The sequence below is a fragment of the Jatropha curcas genome, chromosome 8 (genome assembly GCF_041381405.1).
Source record: "Jatropha curcas cultivar XTBG-Jc1 chromosome 8, XTBG_Jcur_1.0, whole genome shotgun sequence".
NCBI lineage: Eukaryota > Viridiplantae > Streptophyta > Magnoliopsida > Malpighiales > Euphorbiaceae > Jatropha > Jatropha curcas.
Genome location: NC_143158.1, coordinates 24,021,059 through 24,041,046, shown reverse-complemented (window position 1 = coordinate 24,041,046; position 19,988 = coordinate 24,021,059). Strand labels below are relative to the sequence as shown.

Genomic DNA, 19,988 nt, shown 5'->3' with positions numbered 1-19,988 from the left:
AATATTTTTTCTTTACGTTTGTATAATTTAATTGAATATATTATTTTTTAAAAAAATAAATATTCAAATAAAAATATATACAAAAAATTGAATGAGTATGAATAATGAATATAATCAACCTACATAAAATTAGTTTATAAATAATAAAAATATATTTATTATCTGCCACATTCTAGCAAAAGTGATAAGGATAACGTTATCATAGCAAAAGTGACTATTATTGAAATAAATGCCAAATTTTGGCAGATAAATCATTGAGGATAACAAAAGTTAATCAATGATTGAGTATTTCAATTATTTTTCGCATTTTAAACCTGAAAAATCAATTAATTAAATCTTAATTATGTAAATCACACATAAAGCAATGCAATTAATAGCAAGTCTATAAAATTATTAAGTTCTATATTTCTATATTTCTACCCAAAAAAAAAAAAAAAAAAAAAAAAAGTTCCACTTCTATATATAGAGAGAGGGGTTAACAATTCAATCAAGTGTAGGTCTCAACTGCAGGTATAGTTTCTTAGTTAGTGCTCTATGGTATTATGGATTTGGTCACAGAAGAAAACGTAGATGAGCTACTTAAAGCTCAAACTCATATGTGGAATCATACTCTGCAATTCATAAAGTCCATGTCTCTCAAGTGCGCAGTTGAACTAGGCATTCCTGATATTATTAACAACCATGACCAACCCATGCCTCTCTCTGATCTTGTTTCTGCCTTACAGGTTAACCCTGCTAAAACTCACCATGTTTACCGTCTAATGCGATTTCTCGTTCATTCTGGTTTCTTTTCTTTGCAAGAAGAAGGCTATTTGCTTACCCCATTCTCTCGTTTTCTTCTAAAAGACACTTCTGTCGGTTCAATACCTTTTATATCTCTTTTCCTTGACCCAATTATGATGGACCCATTTAATTGTTTGAGCAAATGGCTGAAAAACGATGATCAAACACCATTTGTAACTGCCTTTGGAAAATCACTATATGAATATGCAGGGCATGACATTAGGGCTAATAATATGGTGAATGAAGTTACGGCCTGTGATAGTATTTTTCTTGGTCAGGTGACGACTCTAAAGTGTAAGGAGGTATTTACAGGGTTGAATTCTTTGGTGGACGTTGCAGGTGGCACTGGAAATATGTCTAAGTCTATTGCTAATGCTTTTCCCAGTATAAAGTGTACTGTTTTGGATCTTCCACATGTTGTTGCTGTTGCTGATTCTCAAGGCGCCAAGAATTTGAATTTTGTTGCAGGTGACATGTTTCAGGCTGTTCCTCCTGCTGATGCAGTTTTGATCAAGGTATGCTATTTCTTTTATTTTTCTAACTATATCACTTGGGATGCTACGCTTTAATTTGCTAAGGCAATTGATTTGATAAACAGTGGGTATTGTGCGACTGGGCTGACGAATATTGTGTGAAGATACTGAAAAATTGCAAAGAGGCAATAACAAGAAATGGCAAGCAAGAGAATAATAACAAGGTCATAATAATTGACATGGTGATGGGAAACAAAAATTCAGATGATGATTGCATTGAAGCTGAGCTTTTTTTTGATATGGCAGAGATGGCATGTCTCACTGGCAAGCAGAGAAATGAAGAAGAGTGGGCAAAGCTCTTCTTTGATGCTGCTTTCACCAAATATAAAATTAATTATGTGCTTGGTCCTAGAGCTCTCATTGAGGTTTATCCTTGACCAATTTCCTACTTAACTATTAGGGCTTTGTGTTTGTAACCAAAATGGCTTTGGTCATAGCCATAACAGCCTCCTTAATAAAGTTTATAAGCCCAAAATAAATAATTGAACTTTTCAATGTATGTGTTTGATGGAAGTTTTTTCGTATTTTTAATAAGAAGGATTTCTGTCCTTCGTACTTTGGGATCTATCATTCTGTTTGGAAAGAAGAGGAAGCAAAATAACGATGGATTGGTAATTTTCTTTCCATTATTATTTTTCACCCTTATATTTGGATAATGAAGGAAAATAATAATAGAAAGAAAATAAATTTATTTTCCTTTGTTTGAAAAATGCAAAATTGTAGAGGAAAACATTGTTAATATTGCGACCACCATTTGCGACCGACAAGAAATGATCGCAAAATTGCAACTGATTTGTAATAACTAACGAATGATATTTATTGCCATGGAAAATTTTGAAGGGAACAAATTAGCGACCGCTTTGTAACCTCTTGTGGCTTATCAAAGACCGCGAAATAATCGGTTGCAAAATTCACATGTGAGTTTTTCCGCCTTGTATTGTGCGACCGAGCTGCGACCTCTTGGGTATTTTAGAAGTCGCGACCAAATTTTGTTGGTCACAAATCCCAACTAAATATAATACTTGCCGCGTTAGGTAATCTACAACTGTTTACTAATGAAATTGCGACCAATCGTGGCTATCGCAAAAAATAAAAGGATTATAAACCTGATCCTCTTCTTTCTCGTGCGATAGTACTCTCTCTCTGTCTTTTTTCTTTCTCTCTCTGTGGTCGCCGCGCTTGCTATTGGATAACTGCCTCTACTGGAGGCTTGTCGAACACCCGAGATCGTCGCTTGAGTGTGGTTTAGCGCAAGTGAGTCCCTTGTTTCAGGTCGTGACATATCATTGCCGAAAGCCGGTCCGGCCCATGTTTTCTAGTCGTGACATATATAATATTTTATTGATATATTTGTATATCTATATATGTTAGGTAAATTTTAAAAAGAGCTTTATTCTTAATAATAATTTTTTATTTTTTATTTTTATTTCTTTTTTGTTATTGAATAATTTGTAACTATTATCATTTTTAAGCATTTCAAAATTTTAAGTTTTATCTTTTTTATATTTTTTTAATAAATATATATGATAAGTAGACATTTGAAAATTTTTATATTTTATTTTTTATATATTTGATTCTATTTTAATTATAATTTAAAATATTTTATTTCAGAGAGAAATAAAAAACTATATTCTTTTATTAATTTTTTACTTGTATGATTTGATTAGATATATTTTAAAAAAAATATAATTTTAAATATAATTTACATAATATTTTATTTATGAGAGATTCAAAAAAAATTATATTATTTTTATTAATATTTTTTCTTTATATTTTTATGATTTGATTTGATATATTTTTAAAAAAATAAATTTTCAAATAGAATTCACAATTAAGCCTTTCAAAATTATAAAATTTTTATTTTTCAAAATTTATTTTAAGTAAAATAAATATATGTGTGTGGGATAGGCATACAGTTTAAAAATATATAATATTTGATTGATATATAATATTTTATATACATTGAAACTTTTTTTGCTAGGTGAGTTTTGAAAAGAGTTTTATTCTTAATAATAATTTTTATTTTCCGTTGAAGAAGAAATTTTAAGGGCAAATGATTGAGGATTTTTTTTTTTTTTCTGTATGGTTGTAGGAAAAATTAAAGATATATTTGAAAAGGATATAATTTTTTTTATGTAATCTTTTTTTGTTAATTATTTAACTTATTTATTTATTTTAAATTTGCAACTTAGAACAATAGAGAAACTAAATATTTGAATAAACTCGTTAACTAATCAATACTGAATTCTAGTATGATTTGCATCTTAATATTCATTTATTGACTTTGGATTAGTATTTTTTTTTTTATCCATCAACATTAAATTTCATTAAATTATAACATTTCCAGTTCAAGAAGGGGTTGATTTTGGAAATTCAAATTAGTAATTCTTTAGTAAAATTTTATTTTTTTTGTTATTTGTTGAGTTCTGAAAAGAATTTTATTTTAATAATAATTTTTTATTTTATTTTTCGTTATTGAATTAATTTTTAACTACTATCACTTTAATTTAATAAGAACTTTATATCTCCTTGCAATATGGCATCTTGATGATTAAGTATTTTTAATTTTCTTGATATTTTTCTTTTATATCCTAAATTTGTTTGACTTGAAAGCAAATAATGTTTAAGAAATTGAAAATAAACTAGAACTATATATTTTTATTTTGGATCATTTTTTGGGTTTCAAGAATTTGTGTGTATGCATATATATTTTCTTTTCTAATGCACTGGGTAAGTAACACTACCATTATCAATTCAGATCATCTTCTCTTTTTTTTTTTTTTTTTATTTTACCTCGCAGTAAAAGTAATTTTTTATTATTTTTCATTGTAGTTGTGTATAAATATTGACTTTAGGGTTAAGAGCATGGGATTAGAGATTGAGTGATGACTTGATTTTCTATTTGGGCACCTATTAGGGTTTTAAGAATCTGCATTTATAAATTAGGGACTAAAGGATTAAGTCTATGGATTGGGTTGAACTATAGTTTGAGATCACTTCATTATATGAAAATAAAATAAAAAGTAATTTAATTTTGATTAGTTATTAATTTTCCTATTAAACGTAGAATTGCACTTATTATGAGGTTTGAAAAGCACCGAATTATGGATAAAATATCAAATGATAGATTGGTTTGATAATTATATGAATAAATAACAATTAACCAATATATGATATGAAAGAAAGCAATTAAAATAATTGTTTTAGCTATGTAGACTCCAGTATATATTGTATCCTTTATATTCTCCAACACAAGTGAAACAAAAATTAGAACAAAGAGACAAATCAAATTACAAGGGGTATGAAAATATAGACCCATAGTAATAATATCTTTATTGCGTTTCCTTTTTTGGCATATTTATTTATTTCCTTAATTAAAACTCTTTAGGTAATACCTAACTTAAGTTTGAAGCATTTGAACAAATAGGAGTTTGAATACCAACATTTAATAAAGTTAATTTAATATAAATATAATTTTGAATTATTTAAATATAAATTCTTTAGTTAGTATGGATTGATTCTATTGTTTACAAAAATAAAAGTAATTTATTTTGATTGATTATTAGTTTTTCTATTTAAATATAAACTATTTAGTTAATATATTTAAATACAAAACTTTACATGCAATTATATCATTTCAAAATGTGATTAAAGTTTTTTATTTAAATATAAATTTTTAAGTTAATATATATACCATGACTAAATTTATGGATTGATTCTATAGGTTGAAAAAATAATGGTAATTTAATTTTTATTGATTATTAGGTTTCCTATTTAATGTAAAGTTAGACTTATCATGAGGTTCAAAAACAACCAAATTATAGATGAAATACCGAATGATAAATTGGTTTGATAATTATATGAATAATAACAATTAGCCAATATATAAGATAAAAGAGAAAGCAATTTAAAATAATAACAATTGCATAGACTCCAATTTATAGTTCAATTATAGTAAAATCAGTGTTTTTGGTTTGTACCTTTTATAGTTTTCAACACAAATGAAACAAAAATAAAAACAAAGAGAAAGCAAAAATTTAGAATAAGTGTGGCAATATGGACCAATAGTATTAATATTTTGGTTGCATTTTGTGGCAATATGGACCAATAATAATAATATTTTGGTTGCATTTACTTTTGTTTGGCATTTTTATTTATTTTCATAATTAATATTCTGTAGGTAATACCTAAGATAGCCTTGAAGCATTTTAACAAATAGGAGTTTTAATACCAACAATTAATGAAGTTAAATTAATATGAATATAATTTTGAACTATTTAAATATAAATTATTTAGTTAGCATATACGCCCTATTAAATTTATTGATTAATTCTATTAAATTTAATACCAAATAGTAGTTTTCCTACTTAATATAGACTTGGACTTATTATGAGGTTGGAAAAAAAATCAAATTATAGATGAAATACAAAATAATAGGTTGGTTTGATAATTATACGAATAATAACAATTAGCCAATATTTCATTATTTAAAAGGAAATTATTAAAGCATATCAACTATTAATCATAATTTAGTAATGTGTTGTAATTTATACTATTATTATAATTATTTTATAGCTGATATTTTGCAATTATCATATATTGTAATTTTAGTTTAATAATAGAATTTTTTTTAATTTAAAGAAATGTGGTATCTATACTGAGAATAATGTATTAATTTTTAATAATGAACTGAAACTAGAACTAGAACTAGAACTAGAAAACCAACTGGAACATGACCAAAATGTGTTTTGATTTTAATTCTAATCCCATTTCTAAATCATTTGGTTCTTATTTAGATTTCGGATTTAAATTTATAAAGAATTGAATTATGATTTTGATTTCAATTCTTATTGAGTATCAAATCAAACCAAAATCGGTCAAATGTGTCAGTATGCACATACCTATTATAATAATGATCAAATAATGTGATGTATTAAAGATGGTAAAGTTAAAACAGCCGAAACCTTTTTTTTTCAAAAAAAAAAAAATACTAATAAATTATAATAGCAAAGTGAATCCTAATGGATTGCCCATACATATATCTATCTATCCATATTTATACTATGTATAAATTAGCAATATCCCCGTGCTATGCACGGTTAAAAAAAAGTTAAAGTAAAATTGAAAGAATATATATATATATATATATATATATATATTCTTTCAATTTTATATATATATAGCTGTGATTTTTAATTAAAAAAGTAAAAAATTAGAAGATAGACATGTATTTAGGAGCATGGATTAAAAATATTGAAATTTATAGAGATAAATAAAAAAAGAAGTAAAATGACAAATGATAAAATTCATTAATTTGATTTATTTTAGAATTAATATAAAAAATAATCAACTCACTATAAAATCCCTGAATACATAATTTATTTTAAATATTGAAAAATTATCGCTAATGTCTTATATTTTGATGCTAATTTGGGATTACTATCAAAATAGCGATAAAAGATTTTGTAGGTAAATTAGTGACAAGATTTTTCTCGCTAAATTAGTTATTTTTGTCGGCACTTGTATGCTTAAAAGTAGACAAATTTCAATTGGAATTAATTTTGTCGCTATTTTATCGGTAAATTGACGCTATTTTGTCGGTAAATTGGCGCTATTTTATAATTAAATAAAAAAAATAAAATGAAAGGTGGTATTCATTAATTTGATTTATTTTAAAATTAATGTGAAACATAATTAACTGGCTATAAAATTCCTGAATCCATAATTTATTTTAAATAATTAAAAATTTTGTCGCTAATTCCTTACATTTTGACATTATTTGAGATTACCATCAAAATAGCAACAAGAAGATTTTGTTGGTAAAACACTTGTCACTATTTTTTTAGCGACAAAACAGATTTTGTAGGTAAATTAGCAAAAAAAATCTTGTCGGTAATTTAGTTATTTTTGTCGGCAATTGTTTGCTAAAAGGTAGACAAATTTTATCGGTATTATATTGAACTTTATCGTTAACTTTGTCGCTATTTTGTAGGTAAATTGACGTTATTTTATTGTTAAATTTAATGTGTATTTTATTAAAATAAATTTATTTTGTCGCTAATTTAACTCTATTTTGTTGGTAATTTCATAAAAAATTAAAAAGTTTTTCCTGAATTTGCATAATTAACCTGTTTCAATATAGCATCAAAACTTGTAATTATCAATCCAATTCAACATTATATATCATAATACACCTGCAAAATGTTTATAATATTTCGCAATTTAATTCAGCAAACAAGTTCCTTACTGTATTAAAATTACAAAGATAAAGGAACAAAAAAAAAAAAAAAAAAAAACTCTTAACATTTAGTCAAGGAGCATCAGATGAAGTGGAATCAGATGGAGGAGCTGTGGAGGTCTATATCGGCAGCAGCTGAAGATGCTAATGAATCTGTGTGTGAGACTGCTGCTACACCAATCTCTCTAACGCTGATATCTTTTCTATGTGAAAATAATATCAAGTATAAAAAACATCTAGTTAAGATAGACTGCAAGTAATATAATGATCTCAATACAAATATAATGATTTAAAACTACAAATTCATTATATATATATATATATATATATAACTACAAATAAGTACAGCTTGTCAATGATTAAAATGGAGCATTATATTAATTAAAATATACTTGACTAGATGCAATGGTCCAACTGGTATATTTTAAACTCAAGTGCAGTCTTCTTTTTGTGCTTTTGAGATAATTTAGACCCCCATTAAGGTCCTAATTCAAGGTGTTTGTAATAAGCCTAACAAATTAATTATTGTTATAAGCCTAAATTTTGGATGAGCCTCTTCTTTGACGTCATCAAGATGAGCCTGTTATTAGAAAGCATGTAAGCTTATAAGTTGTAGACTCAAAAGAAACCTATGGCTATCATTGAGTTAAATCTTTAAATTAGCATAAGAAAGAAAGAAAAAAACTAGCAATTAGAAAATTATTTCACTCCCTAAAATATTTCAATTATGGATCACACATATTATGTTGCCAAATTAGTGAGAAGAGGCATAATGGAAAAATATGAAAAATAAGAAGAGTAAGATTCCAAGACAACAAACAAAAAGACATCCTGTATACTTTTCAACATGCAGAAATTATTTGAAAAAGAAAAAAAGATCAATTTATGATTAATAGCAAAGGAACACAGTTGGCTTTTTTACATGCACAAGTAAAAGGTCTTTTCTTTTTCATAATTGAGTTCTTCATTGTTCACAATTTGGAAACTTAGACCTGTAATTTCCTTCTATGAAGCATATTATCAATTAACAATGTTTAGATGGTGAAATATTCTTGTTAGTTACCAATAATTTATTTATTTATCCATTTTGATATCTGCAGTTGTTTCAATTGCTGGAATTGCAATTCTAATAATCATTGCAGTTTGCTACCTCAAAAGAAGGTTCATATCAAATAATTTTGTTTTCTGTTGGAAAAAGAAAACCAAAGTCCATCAAACCACTAATCTTTTTAAAGAGCCATGGAATGTTGGCACCAAAAAGGTACAGATATTCTGAAGTTAAGAAAAAATGACATAGTCCTTCAAAACTGAAGTTAAACATGTTTGAAGTAGAGGTGTTTGAGCAAGTGGTTTTAGAGTACAAGCTAAATAATTTTTAGTAAACTATCAGTAACCACAGTATTCAAATAATTTTTAGTAACCACAATACATAAATCACAGTATTCAATCCCAAAAAGGCTAAGCAAATTTAAAGCATCAGAAAAAAAAAAAAGAAAACATAAACTCCTGTTTTTAACATACACATCATGCAGAATTTTATCTATATTGTAAAGAGAATTACAAATAAAATTTGCAGAAAGGGGGAATGATCTAATGAGATAGAACCTAAATTGAAACAAAACGGTATAAACTACAAGGGAAATTAACCATTCAATTCATTTGATGAGGATGGGGTGGAATATATATAATATAATTAATTAAAAAGTGAAACAGAGTAAATTATATCAAAATTCTTAGACTTAACATTAGTTGGTTTTGACTAACAAAAAGATTATTTATATTGAACTAAGAAGTAGAGTAGCCATATTTTCATTTTCACTGCATATTATTAACTTATATAATGCACTTTTCTACTCATTCCATTAACTTTATGAAATCTCAGAGCATGATGGCCATGACCATCATTAGTCCAAGAAAACTCAAGGAATAAGTAACCTCTATAAGAAACTAACTAAAACCAAAGTAACCTTTCAAAAGTGAAAACAGAGAATACCTGAAAGAAAAAAAGGAAAGAAAAGAAAAATTACTTTTAATCTCAAGAGTCAAGACACATTAAATGAACAGAGTATGTTAATCCAATAAGCTTTTTTTATCCTCAAGATCAAAAATCTTTAAAAAGCCATCAAAAAGATAATGATCCCAAGCTGCTTACAAACATCGGCGAGAATCAAAAAGCAATAGCCAAAACAAAAAATGAAAACACATCGGCGAGAGGAGAAAAATAAGAAGTAACATACTTGTAAAATTAACGAGAGGAGAATAATAACCTCAAGCTCATCTCATAGGCGTCTTAGCGGAGGCAGCTGAGGTACGACGGTAATGGTGAGCAAAATTTCTTCCGTTGGCTCTAGGTTGTAGTTTGGAAAAATCGGGGACAAGAGAAAAGAGTGAAAAGGAGGGGAAACAGGGAATTGGCGCGATAGTTTTTTACCCTAAAATTATTTTCATCTCAAAATTACGATAAAAAAGTTTTGTTACTATTTTGACGGTAAAAAAAATATCGTCGGAAAATCAAGAAAAATTTTTTATCACTATATTTATCGGTAAATAATCTTTAAATGATGGCGTAATTTTTTTGGCACATAAAATACTGACATATTAATAGCTATAAAGTTTTGTCATAATATTTTCAAATAATTTTAATTTTTAATAATTTGAAATTAGTCAATATTTTAATGGTTTTTTATCGATAAATACCGACAAATTTGTCGGTATTTTTAATCAGTAAAATTATATTTTCTTGTAGTGTCATGTTATTAATTCTCTAACACTATAATCAATCAATTGTATTTAACATAATTTAATTTAATAAAAAATAATTTTTAATTTTTAATTTTTAATATAAAATAATAACCGTCCATATCATTAAAATTCATAAATTATGTATTATTAAAATTTATATAAGCTGTTACTTAATATGCTATTAATTCTCTAATGTCATATTAATCAATTACATTTAAAGCAGTTTAATTCAATCAATAAACATTCATAAATTAATTTATTTTCAAATAAATAGATAAACAGTTAAGAGATTATACATGTAATCAATTTGGAATCTTACGTGGCAATATTATGAGAAAATCTGCCTGCTTTATATATATATATACTAGTCACGTGCCTGCGCGATGCGCTGATTGTAATATTTTTGTTATTATTCTTATTACTCTCCAATACTCACCTAAGTAATTAATAAAAAAAAAAAAAAAAAAAAAGAAGAGAGAAATAAAGTGTCTAAGTTCCATTATGTTTTGTCTTGAAATTCAGAAAAAAATTTCATATTTATTTGTAACCATAGATCTAGCACTCTCTATAATAAAGCAAAAGGAATACTTACCAATTATTTGTTCTCTGAGTCTAAATCGGAGTGCACCATATATGAATCACTATATTAAGGGCATGGATTCTACTAAATGAGACATAATGATGATGAAAAGCTGGTGCATTATTTGACTGACATTTGGGAATCTAAATTTCAATTTTAGAAAAAAAAAAAAACCAAATAAAAAGATAAAAAAAAACCTTGCCAAAGATTCAATTCATACGCATACATGTAAATAAAATAAATAAAAACCTCAAAACTAATCAAATAAAAATTAAACCAACAATCTTGAAAGATCTTACATTATTTGTAAAACAAATAAGGTTTGAGAGAAATTAATAGAAAGCAACAAATTCACAAATATAATAATTAATTATACAAAAGAAGAAAAGAGATCTTATTAGTGGATTTCTTTCATTAAAAGAAAAGTATTGCTTAGGTAGCTTTTGTAAACAAAGAAGATCACCAAATTTGGTGCAACTATAAATTTTGTGGGTGTTTGAAAACTTTGATTATTAGATTGTGAAAGAAGCTTTCATTACTTTTTCGTCTGCTGTATTACTATTGGTTTTTGGTGGCTTCGTCTCCCAAAAAGGGAGAGAGAAAGAAAATGGAGAATTATTTATTTTTATGGGCAATCTTTATGTTACACTATTTTTACCTGCTCTATTTATGAACTATTCATTCAAATTTAAGGCAAATACTATGGAGAATTGATTATCAAGAATACAATTGATTATCAAGAATACAAACAGGTATAGATTCTAACTTTGTATTGATAAACGATAATAATTAATAATTATATATTAAAACAATAAATTAAAAATGCGAAAAGAAAAAAAAATTAAATCAGCACTTCAAAACTCTAGTTTTGTGTCATTTCAGTATATATATATATATAAAAGATGTGGGAATAGAGGGAATAATGAGATTTCCATCCTTAATAGAATTTGTATTAAAAATTTATATTTTATAAGTGGCATAAATGAGTTTTATAATTTTTTATGATATCAGACTTAGCATGTTAATTTTATAATACGAAAGAAAATATTCTTTTTAATTTTTTGATAACTGATTGATAAATGAATTATATACTTCAAAGTCATTGTTACATATATTATTGATTATTACATCTTGACATTTATGATTTTGTATTTAATTAATTAATTGCAATACATACTAAGTGGAGACCAATTAAAAAATTATGCCACATGTCATTTTTTGAAAAAATATACCAAGTAAAAGCCTTATAAAAAAATTATATCACATGTCAATTTCTCAGGAAAAATACTTGCTATATATATATATATATATATGCTCTAACCTAGCCATAAAAAGTATCTCTTATGATCTTTTTTTATTGTTTATGTTTGCAGAACATTATAGATTTTTTTTAAGGAGATTTTTTTAGATATACATGGTTATGTTTATTTTAAAATCTTAAATAGATAATCGTATGAATAAAGATGAGGCTCATTTATTATTATTATAACATTTTACTGAAAAACAGTTCAATAAAAAGTTACATATCAAAAATTTTCCGAGATAACAATATAATTCAATAATATAATTATTCAAACAACTTATTAATACCTTGCACATAAACCGCGAAATTACGACAATTATATATATATATATATATATATATATATATATAGTGCTGCCATAGGCTGAGACTTAACAATTTCAGATTATATTGCCCATTCTTATGAGATTGAAAACCAATGAGCGGACTCTTGTTGAGACTTGAGACCAATTCGAAAATGGATGAACTGAAATCCAATTCAATTATTAATTTCACTCTGAATAGATTTTTTTTTTTTTTTTTTTTTTGGAAAAGACACTCTCAATAGATCTTAAATTATTGATTTATTAAAATTATAATCAAATAATCCGTATATTCTCTCGGATTGCGACCCAATGCATAAATTCACTCATGTACATTTACATAAAAAAACCTTATGCTATCTCAATTTTTACTTGATTTATTAGAACACTCATGTACATTTATTAAAACACTTCAATTTATAAAATTATATCAATTAAATACTCTAATTTGTAAAAATTATTTTATTAAATACTCAAATTTCTAAAAAAAAATCATCAATTAAATACTTATTAGATAGTTGAAAAATATAAAAAATTATTGTTTTAAACATTATACTAACCATACAGTAAGTGAGTATTTTGCACATAAATGCCCAGTCTGCTATAACAAAAAAAAAAAAAAAAAAAAAAAAAAAGAAAAAAGCCATATCTGCTGTATCTCCGGACATTTATATGGATAAGTTAAGTATATATCATCATGTATACTATACATGAATGTGTATGCTGGTCTATATCAGACCTATATCAATTAATTTAATTAAGTAATTAATTTAAAGATATTCATACACAAATTTATCATGTGTCAGGAACCAGACTTGAACTGGTGACACGAGGATTTTCAGTCCTCTGTTCTACCTGCTGAGCTATCCCGACCATTTTCGAGGTGACGTCTTCCTCATAGTTCAGGTACATAATAGGTCACTTACAAAATTTAGAGTGCCACAAGATTTTTTCAAAAAAGTACTTGGATATATTTATGCATTTAGCCTATGCGAATATATATAATAACATAGATATGGCTTTTGACAAACATTTCTTTCCCATAGTTATTGAAACAAAATTTCATGAAATTGGTTTTGTGAGCTAGCTAACTTGAAAATGATTTATAATCTAAGGTCCCCCTTTCTAAAAAAATTTATTTGTGATTTTGAATTTTTTTTTTCTTCTATACATATCAACCTTTCAAAAACATATACTTGAAAAATAGAGAGAAAATTTTTTATAAAAACAAAAAAGAAAAAAGGAAAAAAGCACACCCATCAACATTTAAATTGAAAAAAGTTAATGAGAGGGCTGATTTAGTTTGGGCATATAAACTTTGTTATGGAGACGGTAGCAGACCCGCGCAAATAATTAGGGGCTAAAAAATAATTTTACTTAATTATGGTAGGCAAAAAACTTTTTTTTTTTTTAAATTTTTTATACTGAAAATTATTATTTTTTTTTTACCTGTGGTCAAGTATGCAAAGTGCGTTATTTTATTTATTGGGGTAAAGAAATAAATATCAATGAGTTGCTTAATTAATCTGTGATGCATACCAAAAAAAAAAAAAACAAAGTTGATGAGCTTTTGTTCTGATGTAAAAATAGGAAAAAACTCACTTACATTGTAAAAATAGGAAATCTCTTTTATTAACAATGGGAAAAAACTCCCATCAAACACTTATACTGAAAAGGTACATTTATTTATTTTGAGCATATAAACTTTATTAAGGGGGCTGATATGGCTATAGCCACAGCCATTTTGGTTACAAACACAAAGCTCTAATAGATAAGTAGGAAATTGTTCAAGGATAAACCTCAATAAGAGCTCTAGGACCAAGCACATAATTAATTTTATATTTCGTGAAACCAGCATCAATGAAGAGCTTTGCCCACTCTTCTTCATTTCTCTGCTTGCCAGTGAGACATGCCATCACTGTCATATCAAACAAAAGCTCAGCTTCAGCCAAATCACCATCTGATGTTTTATTTCCCATCACCATGTCAATGATTATGACCTTGTTATTATTCTCTCGCTTGCCATTTCTTGTTATTGCCTCTTTGCAATTCTTCAGTATCTTCACACAATATTCGTCAGCCCAGTCATGCAATACCCACTGTTTATCAAATCAATTGTGTTAGCAAATTACAGCGTAACATCCCAAGTGATATAAAGTTAATTATACATATTGATCAAAGCTGAGAAAGAAATAGCAGACCTTGATCAAAGCTGCATCTGCAGGAGGAACAGCCTGAAACATGTCACCTGCAACAAAATTCAAATTCTTGGCGCCTTGCGAATCAGCAACAGCAACAACATGTGGAAGATCCAAAACAGTACACTTTATACTGGGAAAAGCATTAGCAATAGCCTTAGACATATTTCCAGTGCCACCTGCAACATCCACTAAAGAATTCAACCCTTTAAATACCTCCTTACACTTAAGAGCCACCACCTTGCCGAGAAAAATGCTATCACTGGCCGTAACTTCATTCAGCATATTATTAGCCCTAATGTCATGTCCTGTATATTCATATAGTGATTTTCCAAAGGCAGTTACAAATGGTGTTTGATCATCGTTTTTCAGCCATTTTCTCAAACAATTAAATGGGTCCATCATAATTGGGTCAAGCAAAAGAGATATAAAAGGTATTGAACCGAAAGAAGTGTCTTTTAGAAGAAAACGAGAGGATGGGGTAAGCAAATAGCCTTCTTCTTGCAAAGAAAAGAAACCAGAATGAACGAGAAGTCGCATTAGACGATAAACATGGTGAGTTTTAGCAGGGTTAACCTGTAAGGCAGAAACAAGATCAGAGAGAGGCATGGGTTGGCCATGGTTGTTGTTAATAATATCAGGAATGCCTAGTTCAACTGCGCACTTGAGAGACATGGACTTTATAAATTGCAGAGTATGATTCCACATATGAGTTTGAGCTTTAAGTAGCTCATGTACGTTTTCTTCAGTAACCAAATCCATAAGACTACAGAGCACTAACTAAGTAACTATACCAGCAGTTGATACCTAAACTTGTTAACCCCTCTCTCTATATATAGCAGTGGAACCTTTTTTTTTTTTTTTTTTTTTGGTAGAAATATGGAAGTGGAACTTAATAATTTTATAGACTTGCTATTAATTGCATTGCTTTATGGGTGATTTAAGTAATTAGATTTAATTAATCAATTTCTCGGTTTAAAATTCGAAAAATAATTGAAATACGCATTTATTGATTAACTTTTTTATTGAATTATATATATATATATATATATATATATATATATGCCAAATTTTGGCATTTATTTCAATAATAGTCACTTTTGCTAAGACTATGATAACGTTATCCTTATCACTTTTGGTAGATTTGATAACGATGTCGCAAATAATAAATATATTTTTATTATTTATAAACTAATTTTACGTGTATTGTATGTTCACTATACTCATTATTGATACTCTTCAATTTTTTATATATATTTCTATTTAAAAATTTATTTATTTTTAAATAATATATTCAATTAAATTATACAAACATAAAAAAATATATAAAAAATATAATTTTTTCTTTTCTTAACTCTTATAAAAATTTTTAAATTGTAATAAAAACATAATCAAATATTTAAAAAATAAATTTCAAAAATAAAATATAAAAATATTCAAATGTCTCATTATAATATATATTTAATAAAAATAGAATTAAAAAAATAAAACTTAAAATTTTAAAATACTTAATTATATATACATATTTATTTAAAAAATAATTTTAATAAATTATATTCAATTAATTAATAAAATATAGCTTTTAATTGATAATTACGAAAGTGATTTTAAAATATTCAAATTCTATTAAAGATGGAAATTTCATTATTCCCCATATTCTTACATTTATATGTAGTATAGATAGATAGATATGTGTCATAGATAGATATGTATATAGGTATTTATCAGCATTCACTCTCCTATTATAATTTATTAGTACTTTTTTTTTTGGAAAAAAAAGGTTTTAGTCTTTTTAACTTTACCATTTTATTACATCACATTATTTGATCATTATTATAATAGGCATGTGCGCACCGACACATCTAATAGAAGAATTATGAATAGGGTTGAGCAGTTTTGGTTTGATTCAATTTTCAATAAGAACTGAAACTAGAATCATAATACGATTCTTTATAAATTTAAAATCGAATCCTAAATAAGAACCAAATGATTTAGAAATGGGATTAGAATTAAAACCAAAACATAATTTTGTCATATGTTCTAGTCGGTTTTTTTATTTTAGTTCCAGTTCCTTGTTAAAAATTAATATATTATTCTCCGTATGGATACCATATTTCTTTAAATTAAAAGAATTTTATTATTAAACTAAAATTATAATATATGATAATTACAACCTATCATTCGGTATTTCATTTATAATTTGATTTTTTTTAAACCTCATAATAACTGCAAGTCTGCATTAAGTAGGAACACTAATAACCAATCAAAATAAAATTATTTTTATTTTTTCAACCAATAGAATCAATTCATAAATTTAATAGGAGCGTATATACTAACTAAAAAAATTTACATTTAAATAAAAAACTTTATTCATATTTTGCAATAACATAATTGCATATAAAATTTTATATTAAAATATATTAGCTAAAAAATTTATATTTAAAAAGAAAAAATAATAATCAATCAAAATTACATTACCTTTATTTTTTTCGACCAATAGAATTAATCAATAAATTTAGTAGGCATATATACTAACTAAATAATTTATATTTAAATAGTTCAAAATTATATTTATATTAATTGTTGGTATTAAAACTCCTATTTCTTAAAATGCATCAAGGTTAGTTTAGGTATTACCTAAAGAATATTAATTATGAAAATAAATAATTATGCCCAAAAAAGTAAACGCAACCAAAATATTATTATTATTGGTCCATGTTGCCACAAAATGCAACCAAAATATTACTACTATTGGTCCATATAGTCACACCTCTTCTATTTTTTTTGCTCTCTCTTTGTTTTTATTTTTATTTTTGTTTCACTTGTGTTGAAAATTATAAAAGATACAAACCAAAAACACTGATTTTACTATAATTGCAATATAAATTGAAGTCTATACAACTGGAACCACTATTTGAAATTGCTTTCCCTTTTATGGTATATATTTGCTAATGGTTATTATTCGTATACTTATCAAACCAATCTATCATTCCAATCTATCATTCGGTATTTCATCTATAATTTGATTCTTTTCGAACCTTATGATAAGTCTAATTCTATATTAAATAGGAAACTTAATAACCAATAAAAATTAAATTACCATTATTTTTTCAACCTATACAATTAATCCATAAATTAGTCGCATTTTGAAATAATATAATTGCACATAAGGTTTTATAGTTAAATATATTAACTAAAGAATTTATATTTAAAGAGGAAAGCTAATAATCAATCAAAATTAAATTACCTTTATTTTTGCAAATAATAGAATCAATCCATAAATTTAATAGGAGTACATATATTAACTAAAGAATTTATATTTAAATAGTTCAAAATTATATTTATATTAAATTAACTTTATCAATTGTTGGTATTCAAAACTCCTATTTGTTCAAATGCTTCAAACTTAAGTCATGTATTAACTAGACATGGACACGATTCCGGAACTGCCGGTTCCGGTTCTGGTTCTAAAAAATTTGAAATCAAAACTGAATCAGAAATTGACGATTCCATTTCGGTTCCTTAACGGTTCTAAAACCGACGGTTCTGGCCAGTTCTTGACTGATTTTTCGGCGAATCGAATAATTGTAAAATAAAAAAAGTAGAGAACATTTTACAACCGGCCAGCTCTTAGAACCGCCGATTCACGGTTCCAAAAATGGTGGAACCGGAATTGAATCATAAACCATCGGTTTTAGTTTCGATTCAGACCTGTTCCGGTCCCAATTCCCACCGGTTCAAAACCAACGGTTCCTGCTCCAGGAACCGTAATTTGGCCACCTCTAGTATTAGCTAAAGAATATCAATTAAGGAAATAAATAAATTGCCAAAAACAGTAAACGCAACAAGAATATTATTGTTATTGGTCTATATTGCCACACCTCTTCTAATTTGACTTTCTTTTTGCTTTTATTTTTGCTTCATTTGTGTTGGAAACTATAAAGGACACAAGCTAAAAACACTAATTTTACTTTAATTGCAATATAAATTGGAGTTGATATAACTCGAACAATTATTTTAATTATTTTCTCTTTTATCCTAACTCATATCATATCTTGGCCAATTATTATTATTTGTATATTTATCAAATCAATCTATCATTTGGTATTTCGTTTATAATTTGATTCTTTTCGAATCTCATAATAAGTCCAAATTTACGTTAAATAGGAAAATTAATAACCAATCAAAATGAAGTTACGTTTATTTTTTCGACCAATATAATCTATTTATAGATTTAGTAGAATAGTATGTACTAACTACAGAATTTATATTTAAATAAAAAACTTTAGTCGCATTTGCAATAACATAATTACATATAAAGTTTTATATTTAATATACTAACTAAAGAATTTATATTTAAATAAGAAAACTAATAACCAATCAAAATTAAATTACCTTTATTTTTACAACCAATAGAATCAATTTATAAATTTAATAGAGACGTATATACTAACTAAAAAATTTATACTTAAAATAGTTTAGAATTATATTTATATTAATTTCAGTTTATTACTTGTTGATATTAAAAAACCTGTTTGTCAAAATATTTCAAGATTAGGTTAGATATTACCTAAAGAATAGTAATTATGAAAATAAATAAATATGCCAACAAAAGTAAACGCAACAAAAATATTATTACTATTGGTCTATATTTCCATACCTCTTGTAATTTGGTTTTCTCTTTGTTCTTATTTTTGTTTCACTTGTGTTGGAAAATATGAATGACACAATATAAACTGGAGTCTACACAACAGGAACAATTATTTTAATTGCTTTCTCTTTTATCATAACTTATATCATATATTGGTTAATTGTTATTATTCATATATTTATCAAACCAATCTAATATTTGGTATTTCATCTATAATTTGATTCTTTTCAAACCTCATAATAAGTGTAAGTATGCGTTGAATAGGAAAATTAATGACTAATCAAAATTAAATTACTTTTATTTTTTAACCAAAAACACTGATTTTACTATAATTGAAATATAAATTGGAGTCTATACAATTGTTATTATTTAAATTGCTTTCTCTTTTCTATTATATATTGACTAATTGTTATTATTCATATAATTATCAAACCAATCTATCATTCGGTATTTCATCTATAATTTCGTTCTTTTTGAACCTCATGATAAGTCTAACTATAGAATCAATCCATAAATTTCGTCATGGTGTATATACTAACTTAAAAATTTATATTTAAATAAAAAACTTTAGTGGCATTTTGAAATGATAGAATTGCATATAAATTTTTGTATGTAAATATATTAACTAAAGAGTTTATATTCAAATAAAAAAACTAAT

General features: G+C 26.0%; 2 protein-coding genes, 1 long non-coding RNA gene and 1 other non-coding gene across 4 annotated transcripts; 1 reads left to right on the top strand and 3 right to left on the bottom strand.

The window, feature by feature from the left end:
- Positions 1-505: 505 nt before the first annotated feature.
- LOC119369195 (trans-resveratrol di-O-methyltransferase-like) lies at positions 506-1,796 on the top strand. Its single transcript, XM_089724667.1, has 2 exons — positions 506-1,298; positions 1,382-1,796. The coding sequence occupies exons 1-2, from the start codon at positions 543-545 to the stop codon at positions 1,691-1,693; spliced, it is 1,068 nt and encodes a 355-aa protein (XP_089580793.1). The 5' UTR covers positions 506-542; the 3' UTR covers positions 1,694-1,796.
- Positions 1,797-7,520: 5,724 nt separating this feature from the next.
- Positions 7,521-9,960, bottom strand: LOC149494382 (uncharacterized). The gene is made up of 2 exons (XR_016322022.1): positions 9,792-9,960; positions 7,521-7,757 (listed from the first exon to the last, which is right to left on the bottom strand). It is a non-coding gene; the product is annotated as an uncharacterized LOC149494382 (long non-coding RNA).
- Positions 9,961-13,281: 3,321 nt separating this feature from the next.
- Positions 13,282-13,354, bottom strand: TRNAF-GAA (transfer RNA phenylalanine (anticodon GAA)). The gene has a single exon. It is a non-coding gene; the product is annotated as a tRNA-Phe (tRNA).
- A 734-nt stretch (positions 13,355-14,088) lies between these two features.
- On the bottom strand, positions 14,089-15,477 carry LOC149494380 (trans-resveratrol di-O-methyltransferase-like). The gene is made up of 2 exons (XM_089724649.1): positions 14,683-15,477; positions 14,089-14,580 (listed from the first exon to the last, which is right to left on the bottom strand). Exons 1-2 carry the CDS (start codon positions 15,439-15,441, stop codon positions 14,269-14,271), a joined length of 1,071 nt encoding a protein of 356 aa, XP_089580775.1. The 5' UTR covers positions 15,442-15,477; the 3' UTR covers positions 14,089-14,268.
- Between the last annotated feature and the right edge of the window lie 4,511 nt (positions 15,478-19,988).